Genomic DNA, 22,800 nt, shown 5'->3' on the forward strand with positions numbered 1-22,800 from the left:
TGTAGAAAGATGTTTTTAAATAAAATATATAAGACAATTTTAGTTTCAGTTATCACTTTTATCATCTGCCTTATAAATATCTTCAATATACTTCCTAATTACTCAATAATCTTTTCATTTTTCCTCTGATAAATTTCTCTTTATGTTAAATGTTTTCTCTATTATATTTTATTTAAGATAAAAATAACATTTTGTAAAATACAATTTTGTTTTACTCTTTCGGCAACAAAAGATATTCATAATGTTACTTCATTTATAAATGCTCTTTTTATTACTAGAATACTGTTACCTACTATATATAGTGCATGATGAATGTAATAATACACTATGTATATTATGTAGATAGATTTAATATTTAGGCAATATAGAAACCTGCAGTTCACAAGATTTTTTTAAAATAAATGTATTAAATTGTTAAAATATTTATTGATATTGGATGAATAAATTAAATTTAAGAGAAGTTTGAAACGTATTACAAAATGTAGAAAAGGGCTAAGTGTATAGATAAACTAATAAATCTAATATCTATAAATCTCGAAAAAAGATTTGTCCGAATAGTTGAATATATTTTTTTAAAAGCATGATTTTCGTATTGCAGAATAAGCTGAATATATTCTTTGGTGATAGTATAGTTGTTGATAAATAATCAATGGTATAGCGGTATACGGTAAACTAACCTAGAAAAAATATAACAGTAAAGACTGGAATAGATGATATTTTATTACTACCTTTTAGGAAACGAAAATTAAATTTTCAAATTGATTAAATTAACTAAATTAAATTTAATACATTTTACTGACACAAAATTTATTGATTTTAAATTTGTACGTCATATAATTAAAATAATTTCGTTTTAAAACTACTGTTTTATAAAACAACCATGGATAATGCTATTGCTGATAATATGGATTTCGATGCTTCTCAATTGGCCAGTGTAAGTCTCACAAGAAAAATTATTTAGTTATTTATAAACAATTTAATTTTAAACAAATTAATTTAATACTATAATCGTAATATTAAGGGGTATGCGTTTGTGCTTTTGTACACCATATTATGTTCTGTATTTTACTACATACATTACCATGGTGTATTGATTTTAATGACCATTTATAATTAAATAATGATTTTTATGATTTTAGGTAAAAGAAATATTTAAATCTTACAATAAATTAACTGAATTATGTTTTATGGACTGTGCAACAGATTTTACCATAGGTGATCTTAAAAGCGATGAAGTAAGTCTTAACTTTTTTCAAATTTAAAAAAAAATTTTTTTTTAATTTGCCTTTGTTCGCACATTACAGCATTATAAAAAAATTTATTTTAGTGTTAGAGATTTTGGGTGAAACTTGTTTTCCTTCAATTATGAATATTTGAAAATAAATAAACAACGTTTTTTATTACATCTGTGTTATCTTTTAATTCTCTGATATAGCCTCTTACTACATTGAACATTTAATAATTTATTCATATTTACTAATTGTATCTAATTATAATAATTTCTTTATGATACTTTATTGTTATTTTTTCTGTAATATTTTAATATAATTAATATGTATTCTAGGAAAAGTGTGCTCAGAACTGCACTAACAAATTTCTCAAAGCATCTGAAAGAATGACCCAGAGGTTCCAAGAATATCAAATGATTATGAATGAACATGTAATTACTGCTCAACAGAATCGATAACTTTTTAATTTTGCCAATAATTTAGTAAATAACCATTTGTTGTTGTTTTTAACTATTTTAAGTGTTAGAATTATAAATACACTTAAAATTTTATGTTGTTAAGTTGTAATAATTTTAATTTATTCGTCAAACAATATAGGTATTTTTGTTCCTAATTCTCCAATTTTTCTGTATAAAATAATTATTATTTATATTAAAATTGATTTTACATTTATGTATATCAGTAATTTTATATGATAATATTATAGAAAAAATACCTTTTAAAACTTGAGCATACTAAAAATTGTTTAGTCCATAGCCTTATTTCTCTATTTTTGCTTTATTTTTTATACATAATTCATCATTTTTATTAAGTTTTAATAATCACTTTAATTTACTTATTTAAAAAGTTCATATTTGCATATAATTTAATTCAAGAATTTAATAAGTAGAGTTTTTATCTTGAGGTCCTTTTAGATCAAATTTTATTTAATAGCCTTAAAATCAGCTTTAAAACAAAATTAAATCATAGAACTAACAATAATATTTAACCTAAAACTAATTTGAAATAGTATCTTTTTTTTTATATATTAAAATTGCAATTAGCTCATTACTAACCCAAAAAAATTCAATTGCCCTTTAAACTGACTTTCTAGAAGAACTTTCTAGAACTGTAGACCGGAAGTGAGCCTAAAATATGATAGAATAAAACAGTTGTGTTCTACTAATAAGGTTTATTATAAAACTCAAATTAGATCAGAAATGTCATCGTAGACTTTTATAGGATGATATAAATAACATAACTGGCATATTTTTGGAAATTAAAATTAAGTATTAAATTCTGACAATAGTTATTTAATATTCTTTTTTTTAATTATTTTAATTCAGTTCTTTTATATACTGATAATTCTTCAATGTGAATTGGGTAATTCGTATTAAAATTGCCAATATTAGGTTGGGTTCAACTGATGTTATATTTTTGAAATTAACCAATCATTTTTGAATATAAAAATTGTATAAAGTAACTAAATAAATGAACTAATATAAATTCAATTTAAAATAATTAAAGGTTGGTTTACCTCATACTGATTTGTAGTAAATAATTATAGCGATTCTAAGTTTTAGACTGATTGTCTATATTTATGTATATGCCCGGAAATGTTTGCATTATTTTATATTAAACTTATGAAACACTTATTCAAAATACAGTGAATTCTGTTTAAAGTGGATACATTAGGATTAACTCATGAACTTGCCCACATTAAGTGGTTGGACATATAAACCAAAACAGTGCTTAAAGTACATCTGATTTCAGGGGACATACATTTTAATACTATGTTGAAATTTCAATATGTTTGTTATTTCTGCAATTAAAACTAAAAACACGTAATAAAATTTGAAACACATTTGTAATTCAGGGGACAAAATTTGATTTTCAGGGTACTGTATTTTAGACTGTAGTTCAAAAATATATTTCATATCGAAAAGATTTTATCTTGCAATAAATATCATATTTTTCTTTAGGGAAAGATCACTTTGAGACATAGTTAAATATGTTCCCGATCATGTTGAAGTTCATGAAACTGAAATGATTGTTGTCGAGTTAAGGAAAAAAAAGCTATACGTTAGCCGTCTATCGCTTTATTTTTTATTACTAAATTTTTTTTTTGTAACTATTGATAAAATTGACACGAAAGAATGATAGATAATGATTTTTACTTCTGATATGATATACACAATCTCATTGATAAGACGAAACCCAATATTATTAGTTATCAAGGAGGCCATTGCCCCTCTGGGAATTTGTTACTGTATGTACCTACTATAACAGTGGTCTGCAACTTGTGGGTCGCTATAAATCTTCAGTTCGAAATTAAAAAAATTTACAGAAGATTATTTAAATTAATTATCGAGTTAACCCGAAACAATACTATTTTATATAAATAGAAGATAAGAAAGAACATCAAATGAAGAAATGGAATAGTAATAGACTGAATTATGGATAAAATGTATTAACTTATTATTTGTCTATAAATTACATGATGAGCCGAATAGGAATAAAGGCGTGTTCAGAAACCTGTGGCCGAGGGGGCAAATACATTTTTAAATCATGATACCTATTTTTTTTTTTTTTTTTGAACATGAAGAAATATTTATATTTATGTTAACTCGCAATAGTAGGAGTATTTTTTAATTAAGACTAAAATGTATAACCGTTTTCGTGTTAAAACAATAAAAACTACTGTACTGTACTGTATTCTAATGCAGCGTTTCTCAACCGGGGGTCCGCAAGAAGGTATTAGGGGGTCCACGGAAAGAAAAGGCGTAATAGCGAAAAAAGTGAAATTTGTTGTATTAGATATATTTGTTATAGTAATTTGGGGCTGACATAAATAACGAATATCCTGAGCTTTCCTACAAAGCATTTAATATTTTAATACCGTTCACGAGCACTGTATTAGTGGAGAGGGCCTTTTCATCATATACGTTCATTAAAAATAAGTACTGTAGTAGACTATCTGTGAGTTCAGACTTACGGGTTTATCTATCAACTGTGAAGTCAGATTTAAAAAAATTAAGTGTTAGCAAACAAGCCCAAGGATCGCATTAAAAATTTTTAACTTAATTTATATATATAAATAGATAAATTGTATGGCACATGCCGATTAAAATAAATAGACATTTCCAAATTGTTCGTTTTCCTTATTTCGTTAATTCGTATTTATCTTATGTAAAAATTATATGACTAAGTAGCTTGTTTCTAAATATTTTATTGTTATATAGATATGCTTTTTTTTTTTGCTTATAATTGTTGAGCTGTAATAGTATAACTAAAAGCTAATAAAAGAAAAAAATATGACCAAGTTGACATTTGGGGGTCCGTAAGATAGTGGCGATAGAGCAAGGGGTACGCGAATGAAAAAAGGTTGAGAAACGCTGTTCTAATGGTGCATTCGGTACTGAGTAGAAGCTGTACAACTTTTATTTTATTCGGGCAAGATTTTGTTGGATGCACAATCCGTCGGGAGGGGGGGGGAGTGCCCACCCGTTCTTTCTCGTCAACACTTTTATGAGATGGAGTATTTTGCTCAAAAACAATCAGGGTTACATTTCGCATTATTTTTTGCATTTTTTTTTTTTTTTTTTGGAACATAACTTATAATAAAAATGTAATGTTACCTAGTTACATGGAAATATAAAAATTTGAATTTATTCAGTTATAAAATTATTTCTATAGTGATATATATTTAGAAATTTTAACTATTATTTTGATTTTCATGACTAACAAAATTGACATGGGTCGTGAATCTAATAGGTTGAAGATCGCTATATTATAATACTCGTATGTATATGATAATCCATTTTACTATAAAAATACAAAATATTTCTAGAATAAAACTTTTTCGAGCTTATTAGTAATTATAAGAAAAATTATATTCAACAGTTTTTAGTTTAAGGGTAATAATTGCAATTATTGCATTTATTTGCAGTACAAAAATGCGTAAAAAAATTGATTGTTGTTATTTCAGCTGATAGAAATAGCAGTGAACTTGTTTTTAACATTTTAATGAAAGATAAAAAACACTATACTGATGATAATGGTATTGAATTTTTGTTACCCAGAATTACTTTAAAATAAATTATAAATGTAAGTTATCTTACAAATAATCCGATTGATTACTATAGAATTTCAGTTTTTTTCCTTTTTGGACTCATTAAAATCATTTTTAAAATTTGGTTTTCAAAAAAAAAAAAATGAATATACTTTTTTCATATTATCTATACATAAAAAAAATGTAAAAAAGTTTTCTAGAGAGGTTATAATTGAGCATCTTATTCAAATTAAAAAAGGTTATTGACAATTTGAGGAAAATTTTTATGGAAGGGTAAGTATAGTTTAATATATCGAGTTCAAAATAATTGTCAGATACAATGGATTTCATTAATGTTTTAAAGGAAACCGAATTACTTCTTTCTTTATGAATGTATTAATATAACAAGAAATGATAAAATGAAAAGTTGAAACCAAAAAATGTTGATGTTCATTTGGTCCAAATAAGGCCAAAGAAAATTACTGAGCTCAGTAGGTATTATTGTATGGTTACAATAAGACGGCGAAACTTGTTACACTTCAAGAGAAACAATCCCTCTGATGTGTGAGAAGTTCCCAGACAGACTAATCACGTTGGTAAAAACTACTCACCTCGATTTTGCGACGTGGGATTTTTTCTTATAAAGATACACTATGTCACGAGTTTACCAGAAAAAAGTTCGAAATATCTTGGAATTTAAGCAATAAATTCGTCGTGTCCTCGACGAACTTGTAGGGGCAATGTGTTATCCAGTGATGATAAATTTTATGGAAAGTATAATCGCCTTTAGGGCTAGTAGGGAGGATCATATTCTCGATATTGTTTTTCACTGTTAAACCTTAACTTCTCCCAAAGAAAACAATATATTTATTATATTTTTTTTAAAAGAAATAAATTTAATTTACAGCAGATTTGAATCCTGCGTTCTTTTTGAAACACTCTATAGTAACTAACACACCAAGTAAAACTAAGTATTAAGTATTGAATATTAAGTACAAAATGTAGATACTAGTATCCAGGGACGGTGAGAGGAGAAGGCAATAGGAGCAGTTTCCCAGGGCCCCGCGCCTTAAATTATAATTAAGGCCCCACGGTTCTGATTTAACTGAACTTAAAATATTTTATAAATAGAAATTATAAGACTCAACATTTATTTTGCCCAGGGCCTCGCAAACTCTAGCACCGTCACTGCTAGTATCTGCTTTGAATAAAATGTAATAATACAGAATCATGTATTTATTTCAAATTCACATCTAGAATGTCAGAATCATTACAGTGTTGACGTTTTATAATTTGAGTATTATTATTAGTTTATTATTATGATAAAATTATTAATCGATCAAAAGTCAAAATATCTATAGACAATTTGTTTTGTTTTGATCCTGAAATATGCAATATACATCCAATAAACTCCATTAAACATTTAATTAAAACTGACAACGTATAATTGTTTTAATTGTATCTTCTTCTTTAACAATAAAAAAAAAAAAAAAAAAAAAAACAATACCTATATGAATGTGAGTTTATTTTCAAAATATAATATGCCAAACAAATGAAAATAATTAAAAATAAAATAAAGGTAGAGGTCAATGCCAGGAACTCCGCTGTGAAGTGGGCGTGCTCGAGAGGTTATTCTTCATTTGAAACTGAGAGAATTTCCGAAAAGGTATAAAACCTCTTGTCTTGGAAAATCGTGTATCATATCTACTCTTATACGGATACTGGTTCAAATTTAAATATTTCATAGAAGTAATCATTATTTTCACTCAGTCTCCGAAGCTGAAATATCGTCAAAATGAATTTATTGGTGAGTATATTTTTTGTAATGTAAAGTAATATTTCCTTGTTAAAGTATAAACAGATTATAGATTTCATAAATTATTTTATATTGATCTATAGTCAAACTATTTTTAACGCTATTAATTAAACCGTATGTATTAGGTTATATAAAAATAGCGGTAGTGTTTATTGATACAATAAAAAATTTCTATTAAAATCATTATTATACCTGTTAATTGTACTCAGGCCCGGCTCAAATTTTTAATCAAACCTAGATAAACTTAAGTTTTGCCATTCCTTACAGGTAAATTCTACTTAAAATATTTTTTTTTTTTTACATTAGCAATACTAATAGACTTAATTCTGAGTTAATTATATTTATTTGTGTAAAGTTTAACAATTGATTAGAATCAATACATTTGTAGACAAGTAAACCACTATTAATTTAAATGAAGGAAAAAAGTCTATGGAGTCTTTTTTTTACTACATATAATTTAATATGAGTGGGCATTAGGAATTATTATCTTTTTTTAAAACATTATCTATAATATAAAAATGTTAAATTTTGTCCTAGGCGTAAACCTATGTCATCTACCCCTTGAGCCGGGCTTGCTTGTACTACTTTTAATAAATAAAACAATATTGTTCGTGGTATTAAAAAAAGATAATGGTAGTATTGATTTGAATTATTTATTTACTTTATATGGAGTATTAATTTTAATTTCTGTTCATACCAATATCAGTTTTTTATTAATTATTTTTGTTTGACCTAAAATTAATGTAAAATTTTAATTAAATTAAAAAAATTAAAATATTAAATAAACATCGGTTCAACCCAATATAAATATTATTAATGATATACATTTTTAATAATATACTTTTCATTAATTAAATATGTGAGTATGAGTTTTTTCAGTATTTTATTTATTATGAATACTGTGTGTGTTATACCTATTGATTATTTTAAGCTATTAGTGCTGTCATAATTTTCATTGCTTAAATTTGTATACTAATATTTATCCAGTAGGTCTCAACGTATTATCCAGAAAGAAAAAAAAATTTATATCAGTTGTGTAGATTGATAATTAAATTTGGTAGTTTATAATTCTTCAAACATAAGCTATATGTTATTCTTACGGGTTTTTAAATTTATATTTCGCTCATCATTTATTGACTGGAGCTTGTTCACATTTTCATTGTAAATATTAAAAAGAAATAAAATAATTATCTAAAATACCTATATAATTAAATTGAAATAATAGCAACAAATAATACTTAATATTAATAATTTAAATTAAAAAAAATATATATATATATATATAAAATACAGTTTGTTGCAAAGTATTAAGTTATCGATGAATTGTATTTCAAAATATTTGAATACTTATCAGGGAAAGTAATGTAGAACCGCAATTTCATAATTTATTTCCTTATCGTCAATTTTTAATATATTTTTAGATGTTAAATATTATTAATCTATTTAAATGTTTATAAACTATTTAATTATGATCATTATTTCATGAAACAAAGTTAATGGTATTGTTTCATAACTATACCTATTTTCCGGAAAGTTCGAACTTCTGTACGTTTCATTGTTATAATTCCATACAGATAACTAAAATTATATCATAGTACACGCACAACATTTCATGTACTGACGTGTAATATGCACAACTGAAGGCGGCTTTGCGGACTTGAGATTCTTCTTAAACTGTGTACAGTACTTTTAAAGTTCTGGAGAATTTTAGTCAAGGATTGCAAAAATGTTGCTAAGACTGTTTAAATGTGATATTGACGAATTAAAATGTGTAAGAGGTGACATTTTGCGGGGAAGAAAGAATTTTGATTTAATTTTCGAACTCGGAGCGGAAGGCTTGCAAACAATTAACAGTAGTCCGCTCCGTTTCGTTTCAATGATCGCTGTTTCAGACATTATCGATTGCGTAGAGGGGGGGGGGGGGGTCTTCAATATTTTTTTACGGCGGGCCGAATCCCATATACGCTTTGGCATCACGGGCCAAAATTTTTCGAAGGAACAGATAGCAATGCAATCGAATAATGTACATAAAAACAGATAAGATTTATTTCGATTTTAATTTGGGAACGCTTGCGTGGGACCGATAACCCTTAAATTTCACATCAGCACCTCGGCATCTTTAACAGACGTAGCGTTGGGAAACCGTAACGGTCTATGGGCCCGTACCGTAAGTGGTACTGAAATGTTTTCACCTAGTAAGCACCAACCAACGAATGCGATTCGCGCACACGAACGATCGTGCCGACGCGACGGTTGACATTTTATACATTATGAGTTGTGGCCCGCAGGTGGTCTTGTGCGTTCTCTCGGTCGCTTTCGCTGGATCGCGCGCCGCGCCCGTACACGGCTTGGTGACACCGGTGATCCTGCCCAAGGTCCACGTGACGTCTCCTGACGTGACGGTCGTCCGGCAGCCGTACGTCATACACCAAACCGAACCGGTGTTCCGGCAGGTGTACTACACCGACCCGTTGACGGTGCCTTACGTGTCGCACCATGCCGTCACCTTCCAACAGCAACCGGTCTACCACCAACATCCGGTGTACCAGACGTCTTACCTGCCCGCGGCCGTCAACTACGTCTGATGCGAGCGGCGCGGATCGCGGTACAAGCCGCACGACGCGACACTTTTGTTGTATCATTCAAGTTGTTGTTGTATCACATCAGCGGTGGCCGAACGGTACCAATTTCAGTACATAATCCTGTGTAATATGCATTTTATACTTGTGTTCTTACACCGATAGTGTTACAATGCCGATTCGCATTGGTCACATTTATCTTTGATTCGTCTTCCGAAAGTGAAAAAAAAAACCCGTTCGGCCATCGCCGAGATACGCACGCAATATTTATATATACATATTATGTATTAGATTGTATACTGTTCAAACAAAATAATCCATCGTTTTTTTTTTTCATTTATATTTTATTTACAAATACAATAACACAACAATAATTTCTCAACATTTTTTTTTTTTTTTTTCGTTAATGATTGACGGAAGAACTAAAATAATAATAAAATTAGATAATAATAATAATAATAATAATAATAATAATAATAATAATAATAATAATATATTTTTTTATATTGTGCGGTGGGCCTAATTTAAACATTTATACACATATACACATACATGTATATATTTATTTGAATAGGTAATAAACATTATTAATGAAATAAAATGTTCGATTAATTCATATAATAATTTAATGATAACGATTGTACTAAATTGAAAACATAATTGGGTGGTTTATTTTTTTTATTTTTTTTTTTTAATTTAAAAACTTATTCTAGAATTTCTAAGGTACCTACATGAGCACGACGTCTTTCCGTATTTTAATAATGATTATAAGATAATCTAATAGTACTTAGAAAGTATTTATATAATTGTTTTTTTTTCAACATATATTTATGTTTTGTGCCTTGTGTGGCACATAATATGACATAATAATAATTTACGGTTGTCAATTTTAATTTTTCCAAAAGAGCTAGAACTAGTTTAATGGTACTATAATATTCTAAGTCATTCGTCTAATGTTAAACATTATTTTCAACAGTTTCGATGATTTCATTAGGTGATCCCGAACGTAAATAAAAAAAGATGCAGCTAGATTTTTTCGGAGGAACTCGATTATTCGTTAATCTAAATCTTGCAAATTGCATTGTTTAAAAATATAATTGAAACCGTTTTCCTAGACCACTTCAATATAACTAATGAATGTAGTTTGTCATAATTTTATTTCATAGTTCGTCGTTGTTGCACAATAACAATTTATTGTCGTTCACGCGTTGACCGTATTTTATAATATTATTTATTCTCAAAACGTCCAATGTACATATTAAGCATAAAAACAATCATTATTTTCTAATCCTATGTGCTCGAGCAAAGTAAATGAATGATTCGTGGTTACATATTCTGCAGTTAGGAAATCTAATTTTTTTTAAGTTCAAATATTACTAATGAGATCAAATGGAGAAATTTTAACAATTCATAATAAAATCTATTGAAATTTGAAAGAAGAAAATAATTTAAATGAAATTGAGCTTTGAACTTTTAATATGTACGATTTGTAATATATCCTTAAGTTGGTGCATAATCATTAAAACAGAAATGGTCTATAAATCATACATATATATATATATATATATATATATATATATATATATATAAATATATATATTTAAGTCAACGTAACGTGGATAAATTTCATAATGCATATCCCAAATAGCCATATACTTGTTTATGGCGTCTAATAACAATATTAGTTAAAGGTGGTTAAAAGAATAATTTACCATGGTTGTTGTATTAACGTTTGTATTTTAATTACCGATAATAATAAACAGCCCAAATCCAGTATATTTTAATTTTTAATTGTGACAAAATGTTGTTTCAGTTTCGTTTTAATTATTATTTACACGAAACAAAAACCTGAAATAAATTCTAATTTTATGTAATAAATAAAGTAGGAACATACCAATAAGGTAATGAGAATTTAAGAAATAATTTAACTTGATCATAAACATAATTTCTTCGACTCTCGGCCTGCCGATCCTTTCCATACCATTGGTGACAAGGACATCATAGAAATTCACGATTACACTTAAAAGAGGACTCCTATCACGCTCCTCTTTAATTGGGTATTTTTATACGTGTAATATTTTTTAATAAGTGATTGTCCCGCGTTTTTATTCATTTTTTAACCTTTTTCTCTCCTTTTCTCACCATTGTCCTTGTTTCAAACTGCTCCTGATTCGATTTTTTTTTTCGTGGCAATGTTGACGATTCTCCCAATTCTCTGGGCTTCCAAACTGGAGAACCTGTGGAGTAATATAAATCAAAATACCATCATAAATATCTCTCTACTAATTAACCTTATCAGATTATTACACCAAACATACACTTAATATAATTTATAACCTATAATTAATGTAAGACGCTAACATTATCCGTTTACTACAGTTTTCAGAATGTGCTTTTCTGGCGGAGTGAACTCCATCGCGATTCCTTTTCACGTTATTTTTACGAGTTCACTCTACCACGTGTGACCCTTAGCCTTGGCTAACATTATAACGGGTCTAACCTATTCTCAGTGGGTAGCGTGATTTTTAGTAATCCTGGTGCAGATCCGTCTTACCGAGGTCCTGCACCTGAGGTGGTTGATAGTTTTCTGGTTGTTGTGATCTTTCCACCAGCCTGGCTGCTTGACTGCCCGTACTACTAGCTGATAACGTAGAAGTGGTACTAAGCATTAAGTAATTGGGCGTTTTTCCCAAACTACCATGCATCGGAAGTCCTTTAGATGGCCCAGGTTGACTGTTGCTATCATCTTCACCTTCAGATTTTTGATCATCAACTTTTCTATCTTCTGTAAAGCGATATAATAAATATGAATATTAGTGAAATACATCTAACTATATTTATAACTAATATAAATAAGGAATAAACTACAATGATGTTTTATTTTATTTACCCCTGCTTCTTGGTCTATAATTTGGCAAAATAGTTTGCGTCCCTGCTGTATCCGTTGTAGAATCAGTAGATGATGTTCCTTGATTTCTCAACTCGACTTTACTCATAGAGCTTCCCGAAGAATGTCTCTGAGGTGGTTTGGGAGGAATTTTTTTAGGTTTACCAAGTGTTTGAGATCCTTGTGCTAGATTAGAATTTTGAGAGTGTTTTTGGTCTTCTGTTTTTAATTGTAGACCTTTACAAATTATTCAACATTAATATTTGAAATCAAGAATGTAAAATATACTATTTACCTCCAGTACTAATAGTTTGTCTTCCTAAAGTTGCGGTATTGCTTACTAATTGAGCTGGGGTATTAGTTGAAGGTTTGGCAGTAGGAATACTCATATTTCTAACACTTTCACGAATTATTTGACGTATAGTTTTTAAGAATGCATTTCTGAATTCGGCAGTACTATCAAATACATTGAGTTGTTAATAAAAAATATTTAGAATAGTACAATTAAGAGGATACATTTTTAAATTTATTTACCTATTGGAAAGGACATAAATCTTTTCAGCTCTTCTGTGCGATTGACTTCGTAAATGTATCAGTTCCCATAAGAAATGTGTCTCCATATCTTTAGCTGAACTTGCTCTAACTTGCACTTCAGTTACTGGTATTAAGACTTGATATCTAATTATTTCCATTTCACTTTTTCCTGATACACTCTATTAAAAACCAATAACTTTTAATGATTGTTGAAAAAGTATACTATTTAAAACTAATCATCTAAAACTGACCATTAATTTCTTTTTTTGCCTTAGACGTTCTTTACATAAAAACACTACGGCTGATTTGAATACAAAACACATTGCATGTAATTCTAGACCTTTTTTTATTTTGCCGAGGAAATCGGATATATTCAACCATTCAACTCCTCCGTAATACAACAAATCACCGGGTGACAAATCAATAGACTGTAAAACAATTAATATTTATAAAAAAATAACCATCAACATTTTTAAGTTATATATATTATATATGTATATAAAAAATAATGACTTACTTGTTTACAAGATTTTTGATGTTGTCTAAATAAGTGATCGAAAATAGCCCCATATTCTTCATGTATTCTTTGCATTTCGTTGATATGTTCAGCGACATTTTCCATTCCCTTAAGTGCTTCTAAAATGTACAAGCCAATGTAAAGTTTTAGTTTTTTATATAAAATGAAAATTTATTTTCAACTTTTAGAACTAGTACAACAACGTACCAACAAGATGCAGATGTTGATCTGAATGAGGATCAGTTAGATTTCTTAGCTGTTGTAGTAAAAGAGGATATTTTAATATCCTTTGTATAGGTTTGATTAAATACGATTCTAATGAACAAGAATGTTGCTGTCTAGGGTTTCTCGAACATAAAAATTCTTGTAAAGCTTGATTGCCTTCATCTAAAACATCAAATTAATTAGACTTATGTTCATTGATGTTCAAATTATAAACATTTACTTGGATTAAGTATTTTTTGAGCTTTAGAGTGGCTTGCACAGAATGAACTGTATAATTTAAAATGATTCACATAATATAAAAAGGCACTACCAATGGAAAAAAGTATATTCTGCAATATTAAAATTGTTATTTTGTGATTAATATTTATTAAAGAATAAATGTTTTTAGGTATTTTGATAATTTTACTTTGAATTGTTCTGGTTGATCAAATTTATGGAAATTAGGTTCTTGATGCAAGGCTTCTTCTAAATTTTGTAAGAATTGATGTTGAAACTGAACAATTTCTTGGATATTACCAAACAGAACGGCTATTTCTGCTCCAGTTAAAAATGTTTCTTGTCTAAGTGGTTCTAAATAATTTTCTAGTAGATTGTTTAAGTGCTGTAAAATATTGTATTTTATGTGAAATTTATATAGTATATATAATTAAAATATTTGAATAAAATATACCAACCTTAATATATGACTTTTCGGTATCTATAAGTTCAGAAATTACTTTTCTAAGTTTTTCGGCATCCGTCAATTGTCGACCAATAGTTAATGGAGGATTTTGTATAACAGACATTACGGTAGGGCTAGATCTTCTCGCTGGCTCTGGTGATCTACAGAATCCGGTTACTTCACCAGCACTCTAAAATAAAAATAAATGTTATACAATTTTAATCAACAACTAATCTATAAAAAATACACATTTAATGAAAAATAACACACACCTTAATTAAATTTTCAATTTCAAAAGAATTTCCTCTGGAAGCAAGTTTTGAATCTTGTGACATATTGTTAGTTTCCAATTCATAAATTCCTTCCCTGTCTAATGAATTTATATATTTATTTATTTTATTTTTTCATAGCGTTTATTATAACAGACTTAATTAACTTACTCCACCCTGGAGCCGGCACAATTAATCCAGATATCATTTCTTCTGAAATTACTGGTGGATCTGTAGGTGGCGGAGGACAAACTAAAGATTGAATTATATCATCAGTAGTCTTTGATATAATTCTAGAGCCAGAAGGTAACTGAGGAGGTTCAGTTCTGGAAGATCTCATCATCATACTCAAAGAAAGTTCTTCTTGGAGAGCTGATTCCAAGTACATCATGTCTAAATCACTCACGATGGCACTATTTATTACCATTATTTCATCACCTTTAATTAAGCCTATAACCAACAAATTATTTTATAAGTATGTATTGTAAATTAAATAGTTATAAAAAAAATTCAATTTTGTATTATCTAGATGAACTAAGACTGTATATTTTATTTCTCAAAAACCAAACTATTTATTACCGTTTTGAATTGCAATTCCTTTGTCTTCAACTCTGCTCACATAACAACAGAGCTCATCTTGTCTTTCAGCATTTTCAATGAGTTCTGCTTCTACTGAAAATCCCCACATATGATCTAATGTATTTCTTTCAAGCTCTACTTGGTAAAGAATTTTGGCCCGAACTTCAACAACTTCATGTGTATGTAACTATATAAGAATTAAAAAAACATAATTTAACATATTTGGTGATTATGATATATTTTCAATTAAGATTGAATATAATTCTTACATAAGTTTCAATACTGTCAGTTCGATGAGGAACAAAATAATTGTGATCTTCCATATCTCTTCTCTTTTTTACCCTGACAAAATGCTCCATCGGATTAAGTCCTTTTCTCGAACAAGATAATGCTAAATATTCGTCCACAGTCATTCCTTCCCGTAAATAAATTTGTACGGACTATAAAATGAATTGTAAACATTATTAAGTTAAGCCATTAAAATAATAGATTATCTATATATTTCTTTATAATACCCAACAATCAATATCATTAATCAATTAGCTTTAACTTCATACCCATATTTATCATTATTATGACAACAATATTCATATAATTAATAATTTTTAGTTTTACAAAATTGGCAGTAAATGAAATTTAGATACTGGTGTAAGGTAGGTATTTAAAAAATTTGGTTATACACAACTAACTAAATATTCGGTATTATCACTAAATGATCGAATTGATTTACTTATGGTTATTATTCTGTGTTATTTTAATACTACTTATATTTGAATTTCTCTACAATCTACAATACAATTATAAAATAAATACAGTATTTAATTCGTAATATATAAATATTACAAAAAATACAAAAAAACTGGTAACTAAATTGAACATAGAAAAAATATTATTTGGGTTACAATTTATCACAGAAAGTACCAAATAATTAATAATTTCCGTGAATAATTAAAAATATTTTACCGTTGTAATTACTAATCCCGGATTTTATGTTAAACCAGAATCACAAAATGGAAAATACCAGTATTAATTTGGTTTTAACTGAAAATACTTCTAAATTTCAATTCAATTTTATGAAATTATGTTAAAATGTTTAAATGCGTATTCCAAAATTAAAATAAAATATTATAACACTGAAATATTCAATTTATTTGAGAATATAAAGTGTTGGAAATAATTTTTGTTACTTATATGCACCTAAATATTTTGTAAAATTACTTACTTGATTATCAGGCAGGGATACTTTTACTGTTTTTTCTGGATCATCTCTTGATGTTGATGATTGCAATGACCTTCTACCTGAACCACTGTTTGAACGAGATAAGACAGGAGCTTTTCTTTTTGTCGCACCACGTCCAGCCAAAAGATTGTTGAGCAATGACGGAGAACGAGCACATATAAATGCATGTAGTGAAGATACAGTAAATACGCCTAATTTGTTCAGTGTAATTTTCGTTGCTCGGGACACACGTGTTAAAAGAATCTATAATTTTTAATTTATAATTAAAACTTTTGTAATTAAATAGTTAGTAAGTATTTGTAAGTTAAAATTTGTAAATAATTAGGTTTGAACTTCATTAATATAACGAGTGCAGTAAATTCAGTAAAATTAGTAGGTACCTTTGGATTTGGTAGTTCACCATTTTGTAAACTGGCCATATAACATTTGAGTCGGAACTGTTCGCAATGTAATCTTTCTAAATTTTCTTCCCAAGCTAAAATTTGTTTTTTTATTTGTTCTTTTGTATCTGGATCGGTAAGCATTTCTACTTGTTCTTCAGCCATATGTTTAAGTTTTTGGTCCTGTAAAAGTTCACATAAATATTGAAATTATTACAATTTTTAAGTGAATATCTGATTCAAACTAAATTTTCTATTTGATAAAATATACAATATTTTTAGTTAAAATTTGCATACTGTTAAATAAAAACGTTGAATATAGTATTCGTATAACTCTAATCTAAAACTGATAAAAAAAAAACACACTTGTACACACACAAGTTTACAAATAATAATAAAAATATTTAAGCACGCATATAGTAAACATATGTTTGTCGTTTATGCAATATTTATGTGAATACCACACCTGTTAATAATGTTAAACGAAATGAAGGCCATTGAAAAATCACGTAAATAAAATACTTTTACAATAATGAATAGCAAGTACATAAATATTACAAGTCATATAACATTTTAATTTTATATTTAATGCAAAAATGACAAGATTAGAAAAAATATTATAATTCATTTGGCATTAACAACTAAAAAATATATTGATTTTACATCCATTAGTTCAATATTTAAGTTATAACATTGTTTGGGTTTTCAGACAGATAATTATGCGGTTCAAATTTCAATGATAATTGTATAGCGAAACACGATTATTACTTAATTATTATTATTAAAGCGACTATATTATATATTAATATATATGTTTTGCTCTCGATATTAATATATTGGTTTGAATCATTAGAATTTAATTATTTTATACATATATTAGCCAGGTGAATTGTATTCCAATTACACAATTCAAATAATTTAAATGATGATATAATTTTCATGGTCGAAGTATGTAAAATGGATTTATAGAAAACAAATTGATAATAAACAGATGTTGTTCATGAAGTTAAAGTAAATAGTTCAGGAATTCTCACCGCTTCTATTTGCTTTTCGATTCTATAAATTTCCTCTTGTAACAAATGAAGTGTACCAATTTTCCCTCTGTGCCTAGCAAATGCTGCCCCACATGCTGAGTGGATACTGTTCACCCAATTTTCCAACTCTACTTGACAAGGGGCCTGAAAAATAAGACAGTTCATTTGATGTAAACAAAATCAAAAAAAAAGATGCGATCCCACGGCGTACAATACGGTACGATACACGGCGCTGTGGTATAGGTGTTGCCCGGCGCGTTCTTTCCCGACGGTTGTCGGTATCTGTGACACGCGCCAAAGGATCATGTGGTTCGTGATAAACGATCGGAAATTGCGCCGAGAAACGTGCCGTGAGATTGTGTAACGTACGCGCGTGGTGTGGGCAAGTGCGGTGCCGTGGTCACACAGGTGAATCACGCGCCTCGCGCCGTGGGATCGCACCATAATACATCTTTGTTACTTTCAGTGAGCCGTTTGTTAATTTATTGATAGATATATTCATATTGAACCGTCAAAATACTCTATAATTCTATATACTGTTATATTTTTAGCAGTGAATATCAACATTTGCGATAACAAACATCTGTGTTAATATGATATGTAGTATTAACATAAAATATTTGCCATAGTTATATTTTAAGTAACAAGCATACAGTTCAAGTGTACTAATAGTGTAAAAACCCATAATCTATGTCAATTTCAACGAATAAATTCTAGTCATGTCTATGTTGTCTTGTGCAATTATGATTAAAAAAAATGTTGTATCTAATTTAAAACAAACATAGGAGATCAGATCAAACTAACCAACTGAGTTTCTAAACTTTTGATTACATCGATCAACTATTTTATACTTCCAGAAAATTAATATTTTTTCTTCCTGCTAAAATGTATAACATAGTATTTACTAAAATATAGATTAATACAAATTATATGTATATATTTTTTCAATAGTTGTTATACATTAGTAATAATGCTACTTAGAATGGCATACCTGAAACAGGTAGGCGTCTCCAAAAGCTGTACTCAAGCAGAAAATATAATCTCTCTTTGGATGTTCTGGGATAGGTTGCATAATTGCTCCATCGACGATAATAAGGTGTTTTGGTGCAGCTTCTACACTCCGTCCTTCTCTGGAATCGCATGGGTAAAAGAGTAACGTTGTACCCTTGAGACACACCCAATAACCTTTCCAACCTCTTTTTCTGGCAAGCTCGATTTGGTGTTTTTTGCGCAATAGCCATTTTTTTACGCTCAAAAACCTAAAATAAGAAATGTAAATCCATTCAATCCGATAACTTAATAAACAATATTATTGATTGCCAAGTTTAAAATGATATTGATGAATATTTATTTATTATAGTTTCAGTAAAACATATAATTTTAAATTATATTTTTTTCGAAAAAACTTCTCAAATATTATTAAGTGTATTTTGAGTATAATTTTACCACAAACGGAAAACTTAATACTTCCTGTGAACAATAACATACTCGTATAACAGTTATTTTTTATTGAAAACTTTTTTATTTGCAAGACACATTGTGTTCGTTATATTTTATTTTTTTTATAAAACATCCATACAGTAGCCCTTGTAAACAGAACAAAGGTAAATGAATAGCATTCATTGAGTGAAGACCACTTAAAATTAAACCGATTTTTTCACCACGTGTCAAGATATTCACCATTTATAAGTAACAAAAAATAGTGAGAAGTGCTGTTGTATATTTTTCTAGAGGCATAAATATTACAAAAGAATTTTTAGTTTAAATATTCTCAAAAAAACTTACTTCTAAGTAAAATCATGATTTTTAGTTGAATATAATTTAATATTATCTTGTAAATACTAAAATAACTATTCATTTTTTATTAGAGTATAATTGGAACGTTTTGTAATTAGATTATTAAACTTATAATATTAATTTATAAAAGTTTTGAAATGCAACTATTTTTTTTTAAACAAATTTAACTTGACGTGAATTTTGAATTTATGGCAATTTAAAACATAATAATTACTATGTAGAAAACAAAAATATAATCTATTAAAATCTTAAAATACAGATCAACCAGTGGCGGAGCTATATATAGATAAATGTGTGATTTCACACGGGCCTCGGCATAAGAGAGGCCTCAAACAATTTAACTTAGAAAATTATGAACATTAAAATTTAAAAAAATTAACTAAAAATCTCATAAATTTTTATTTTTAGGTTTTAGCTTTCCATTTATTTTTGTAAGTAAACCATTACATAGTTAATTATGGAAGTTTAGAATAATAATAATCTACCATAATCAATTAGCTATTAGATCTTAGTATAATATGAAGATAGGTAGGTATTTATGCATTTATTCATTTTAAATAAAATATTCTAGAAAAAAAAGGAGTTATAACTATACTAATGCAGAATAATAATTTTATCACGCAAATAAATTATCGGTTGTAACTTGTATCCTGCTGATATTTAATTCGGCAGAATTAACCAATAAAATCGAATCTTTTAGTACATTATTTGCTTTTGAGCTCGAAACATTATCCAATATTTTTAATAAAACTAAATTGTTAGTCATTGAAAATAATTACTGAAATTATTAAAGGCATTTTATTAATTTTTCACTTTACCAGTAACTGTAGTCAGTGCTGAGAAATCGTTTTCAAAGCTCAATAAAAAGCTACCTCAGAAACACTATGTCTCATCAAACACGTCTAAGTAGTTTAGCCATGATATACTGAATACCATGATATATATTGAAAATGAACGTGCAAAAAAATCAAAAATGTTGGCATTGATTAATACTATTGCATAAAACCAAAGCCGAAAATAAATACTCACAACTTAATTTCAATATTTACCTACTTATAAATATATTATTAATAATAATAATATATAATATATATATATAAATATGTTTATTAAAGAATAAAGATGTTACGTGAAAAAAACAAAATTCTTAGGTTTTTTTTAAAATTCTGTCTTAGAAATTCGCCACGAAAATTTTTTACACAGGCCTCCAAGAATCTAGTTCTGCCACTGAGATCAACGTACCATTAAAATTATGTGTTAAAATGTATAATTTAATCAGATATTATATTATAATATGATAATATAATATGTATGATCTTGGTTTATTTATCCAAATTATTCTTTAATTTAAATTTGCACAAACAAACTACTCTTATTATTTAGCTGTGATTTGTTGAGCATATTTAGGATAATTTAAAACTGTCAAAACTAAAATTAGCATTTTACCTTATTTTCTTTTGAAAGTTATGAATAAAATATAGAATATACTTTTAATACGACAATATTTCTAACAAAACTGCACCATACAAATTTGTGTCTCAAGGGATTTTATTCAAAGTTATTTCGATTTGTTTTTCTAAGGTATGATGGGTTTTCTCAAGTGTTTTTCATTTTTTAGAATGTTTCTGCATTTTTTTTTCTAAAAAATCGATTTGGGTTTACACTTTTAAAATAGTTTGTCTATGATGTCAATTCAGAAATGTTTATATAATGTCACTAAATGACGAATTTAAATTTTTATTTTGCACATGAATCAAAATATTGATAAATATTTTATTTGTTATATAATTTCAATAGTATAATAGAAATAAAATATTAATTAGATATGGATGAACAAATATTTATATCTGTGGGATTTGGTTGTTTTTTGGATTAAAGTATATTGACTAAAAAATGTAATTTAATATTTAAAGTATTAGATAATTCATGCATATTTTTGGGTAAGAATTTGAATACAGTTATAAAAAAAATTCAACACTTAAAATATGTTTATTTGAATGTTTTGACATAACCTACTTAATTATTTTTACACATATATTTTGTAAAATTAAAAATATATGCTATAAACATGTTATTGTACTTTTTTAATTAGTAGTCATGAAAATAAAACAAAAATAATATTAATTTCTTTTTTTGCGTGCAATCAAACGAAAACAAAAAAAGGTGGTAAAATATCTTTTTTTAAATTTAAATTAAATTTAATCAATTTATTTTCATTGATTAATTAATTTCGGTATAATAAAGATTTTATAAAGATGGTGATGTATTTTTTTATACATATATAATGATAAGTATTTAATAAAGTTATATTTTATAAAAATGATCTGACTAAAATATGGTTATTTTCTTGTAATAAAATTTTAAATAAAACGTTTTAAATTGACCATTTCTATGTCAAAAATGAATAATTTGAATTAAGTAAAATGCAATGAATAATATTATTTTGTTTTAGATACCAATTGTTCAAAAAATAAAATGATTTGTTTTATAAAATGTATGATTTTCACATTTACTTATATTATTTATGGCTTAATAAATGTATTCTAAACATATATGAAACTAATCTCAATAATTTAATTTTGCTGATATCTTGCAATTAAAAATATGATACTCATAAATGTAGAATGCTATAAATCATTCTAAAAAGTTCGTCAAACTGAATTAGGACTGATTAGTTACACAAAAATTACGTGGCTGTTTATCTGATATATATAAAATATGTAGTATTTCATTATTATAAATACGAATTAAGAGTAAAACGTTTCAAGTTAAATATTATTTTAATTATAAAACGTAAGTTAATTGAATATTTTAAGTTATATTTCATGATGCAAGTATTTAAGTACTCATTTATACTTTTTTTTAAATGATTTAGTGTATTGTGTATGTATAAAAACCGATAACATTTATTTTTAAGATCCACGTTATAAAAAATTATTGTATAATAACTTGTAAGTTATTAGAAAATAAAAATAAAATAATAATAATAACGATAAATATTACCTATTAATAATGCTAATATT

The 22,800-nt window shown here is 27.3% G+C and overlaps 3 protein-coding genes across 6 annotated transcripts in view; 2 read left to right on the top strand and 1 right to left on the bottom strand.

Annotated features, from left to right (window-relative positions):
* Positions 1 to 800: 800 nt before the first annotated feature.
* On the top strand, positions 801 to 1,901 carry LOC112693186 (mitochondrial import inner membrane translocase subunit Tim9-like). The gene is made up of 3 exons (XM_025568142.1): positions 801 to 934; positions 1,140 to 1,235; positions 1,565 to 1,901. The coding sequence occupies exons 1-3, from the start codon at positions 881 to 883 to the stop codon at positions 1,685 to 1,687; spliced, it is 273 nt and encodes a 90-aa protein (XP_025423927.1). The 5' UTR covers positions 801 to 880; the 3' UTR covers positions 1,688 to 1,901.
* Positions 1,902 to 6,951: 5,050 nt separating this feature from the next.
* LOC112693177 lies at positions 6,952 to 9,989 on the top strand. The gene is made up of 2 exons (XM_025568125.1): positions 6,952 to 7,066; positions 9,364 to 9,989. Exons 1-2 carry the CDS (start codon positions 7,055 to 7,057, stop codon positions 9,658 to 9,660), a joined length of 309 nt encoding a protein of 102 aa, XP_025423910.1. The 5' UTR covers positions 6,952 to 7,054; the 3' UTR covers positions 9,661 to 9,989.
* Positions 9,990 to 11,716: 1,727 nt separating this feature from the next.
* LOC112693162 overlaps positions 11,717 to 22,800 on the bottom strand; it is a 70,236-nt gene continuing 59,152 nt past the window's right edge. For 3 of the 4 annotated variants that reach the window (XM_025568102.1, XM_025568101.1, XM_025568104.1), the window contains 19 exons: positions 18,972 to 19,239; positions 17,981 to 18,124; positions 16,947 to 17,129; positions 16,549 to 16,809; positions 15,596 to 15,766; positions 15,327 to 15,513; positions 14,919 to 15,197; positions 14,751 to 14,848; positions 14,492 to 14,668; positions 14,224 to 14,418; positions 14,038 to 14,146; positions 13,800 to 13,979; positions 13,593 to 13,711; positions 13,327 to 13,503; positions 13,076 to 13,254; positions 12,837 to 12,997; positions 12,545 to 12,778; positions 12,209 to 12,439; positions 11,717 to 11,891 (listed from right to left, as the gene is read on the bottom strand). In XM_025568102.1, coding sequence (XP_025423887.1) covers positions 11,764 to 11,891; positions 12,209 to 12,439; positions 12,545 to 12,778; positions 12,837 to 12,997; positions 13,076 to 13,254; positions 13,327 to 13,503; positions 13,593 to 13,711; positions 13,800 to 13,979; positions 14,038 to 14,146; positions 14,224 to 14,418; positions 14,492 to 14,668; positions 14,751 to 14,848; positions 14,919 to 15,197; positions 15,327 to 15,513; positions 15,596 to 15,766; positions 16,549 to 16,809; positions 16,947 to 17,129; positions 17,981 to 18,124; positions 18,972 to 19,239 — 3,481 coding nt within the window. In that variant the 3' untranslated portion in view covers positions 11,717 to 11,763. Of the gene's footprint in view, positions 11,892 to 12,154; positions 12,440 to 12,544; positions 12,779 to 12,836; positions 12,998 to 13,075; positions 13,255 to 13,326; positions 13,504 to 13,592; positions 13,712 to 13,799; positions 13,980 to 14,037; positions 14,147 to 14,223; positions 14,419 to 14,491; positions 14,669 to 14,750; positions 14,849 to 14,918; positions 15,198 to 15,326; positions 15,514 to 15,595; positions 15,767 to 16,548; positions 16,810 to 16,946; positions 17,130 to 17,980; positions 18,125 to 18,971; positions 19,240 to 22,800 lie in introns of all 4 variants that reach the window. The other variant, XM_025568103.1, reaches the window with a different exon arrangement.

Source organism: Sipha flava, unplaced genomic scaffold, assembly GCF_003268045.1.
Source record: "Sipha flava isolate LNK unplaced genomic scaffold, YSA_version1 81_pilon_pilon, whole genome shotgun sequence".
NCBI classification, from domain to species: domain Eukaryota; kingdom Metazoa; phylum Arthropoda; class Insecta; order Hemiptera; family Aphididae; genus Sipha; species Sipha flava.

Excerpts from the sequence above, each read along its gene's own strand:
- LOC112693186 (XM_025568142.1), top strand. The coding sequence starts at position 881 with ATGGATAATGCTATTGCTGATAATATGGATTTCGATGCTTCTCAATTG. Across the intron at positions 935-1,139 it reads ATGCTTCTCAATTGGCCAGT|GTAAAAGAAATATTTAAATC; the intron begins GTAAGTCTCACA and ends TTATGATTTTAG. Across the intron at positions 1,236-1,564 it reads GTGATCTTAAAAGCGATGAA|GAAAAGTGTGCTCAGAACTG; the intron begins GTAAGTCTTAAC and ends TATGTATTCTAG.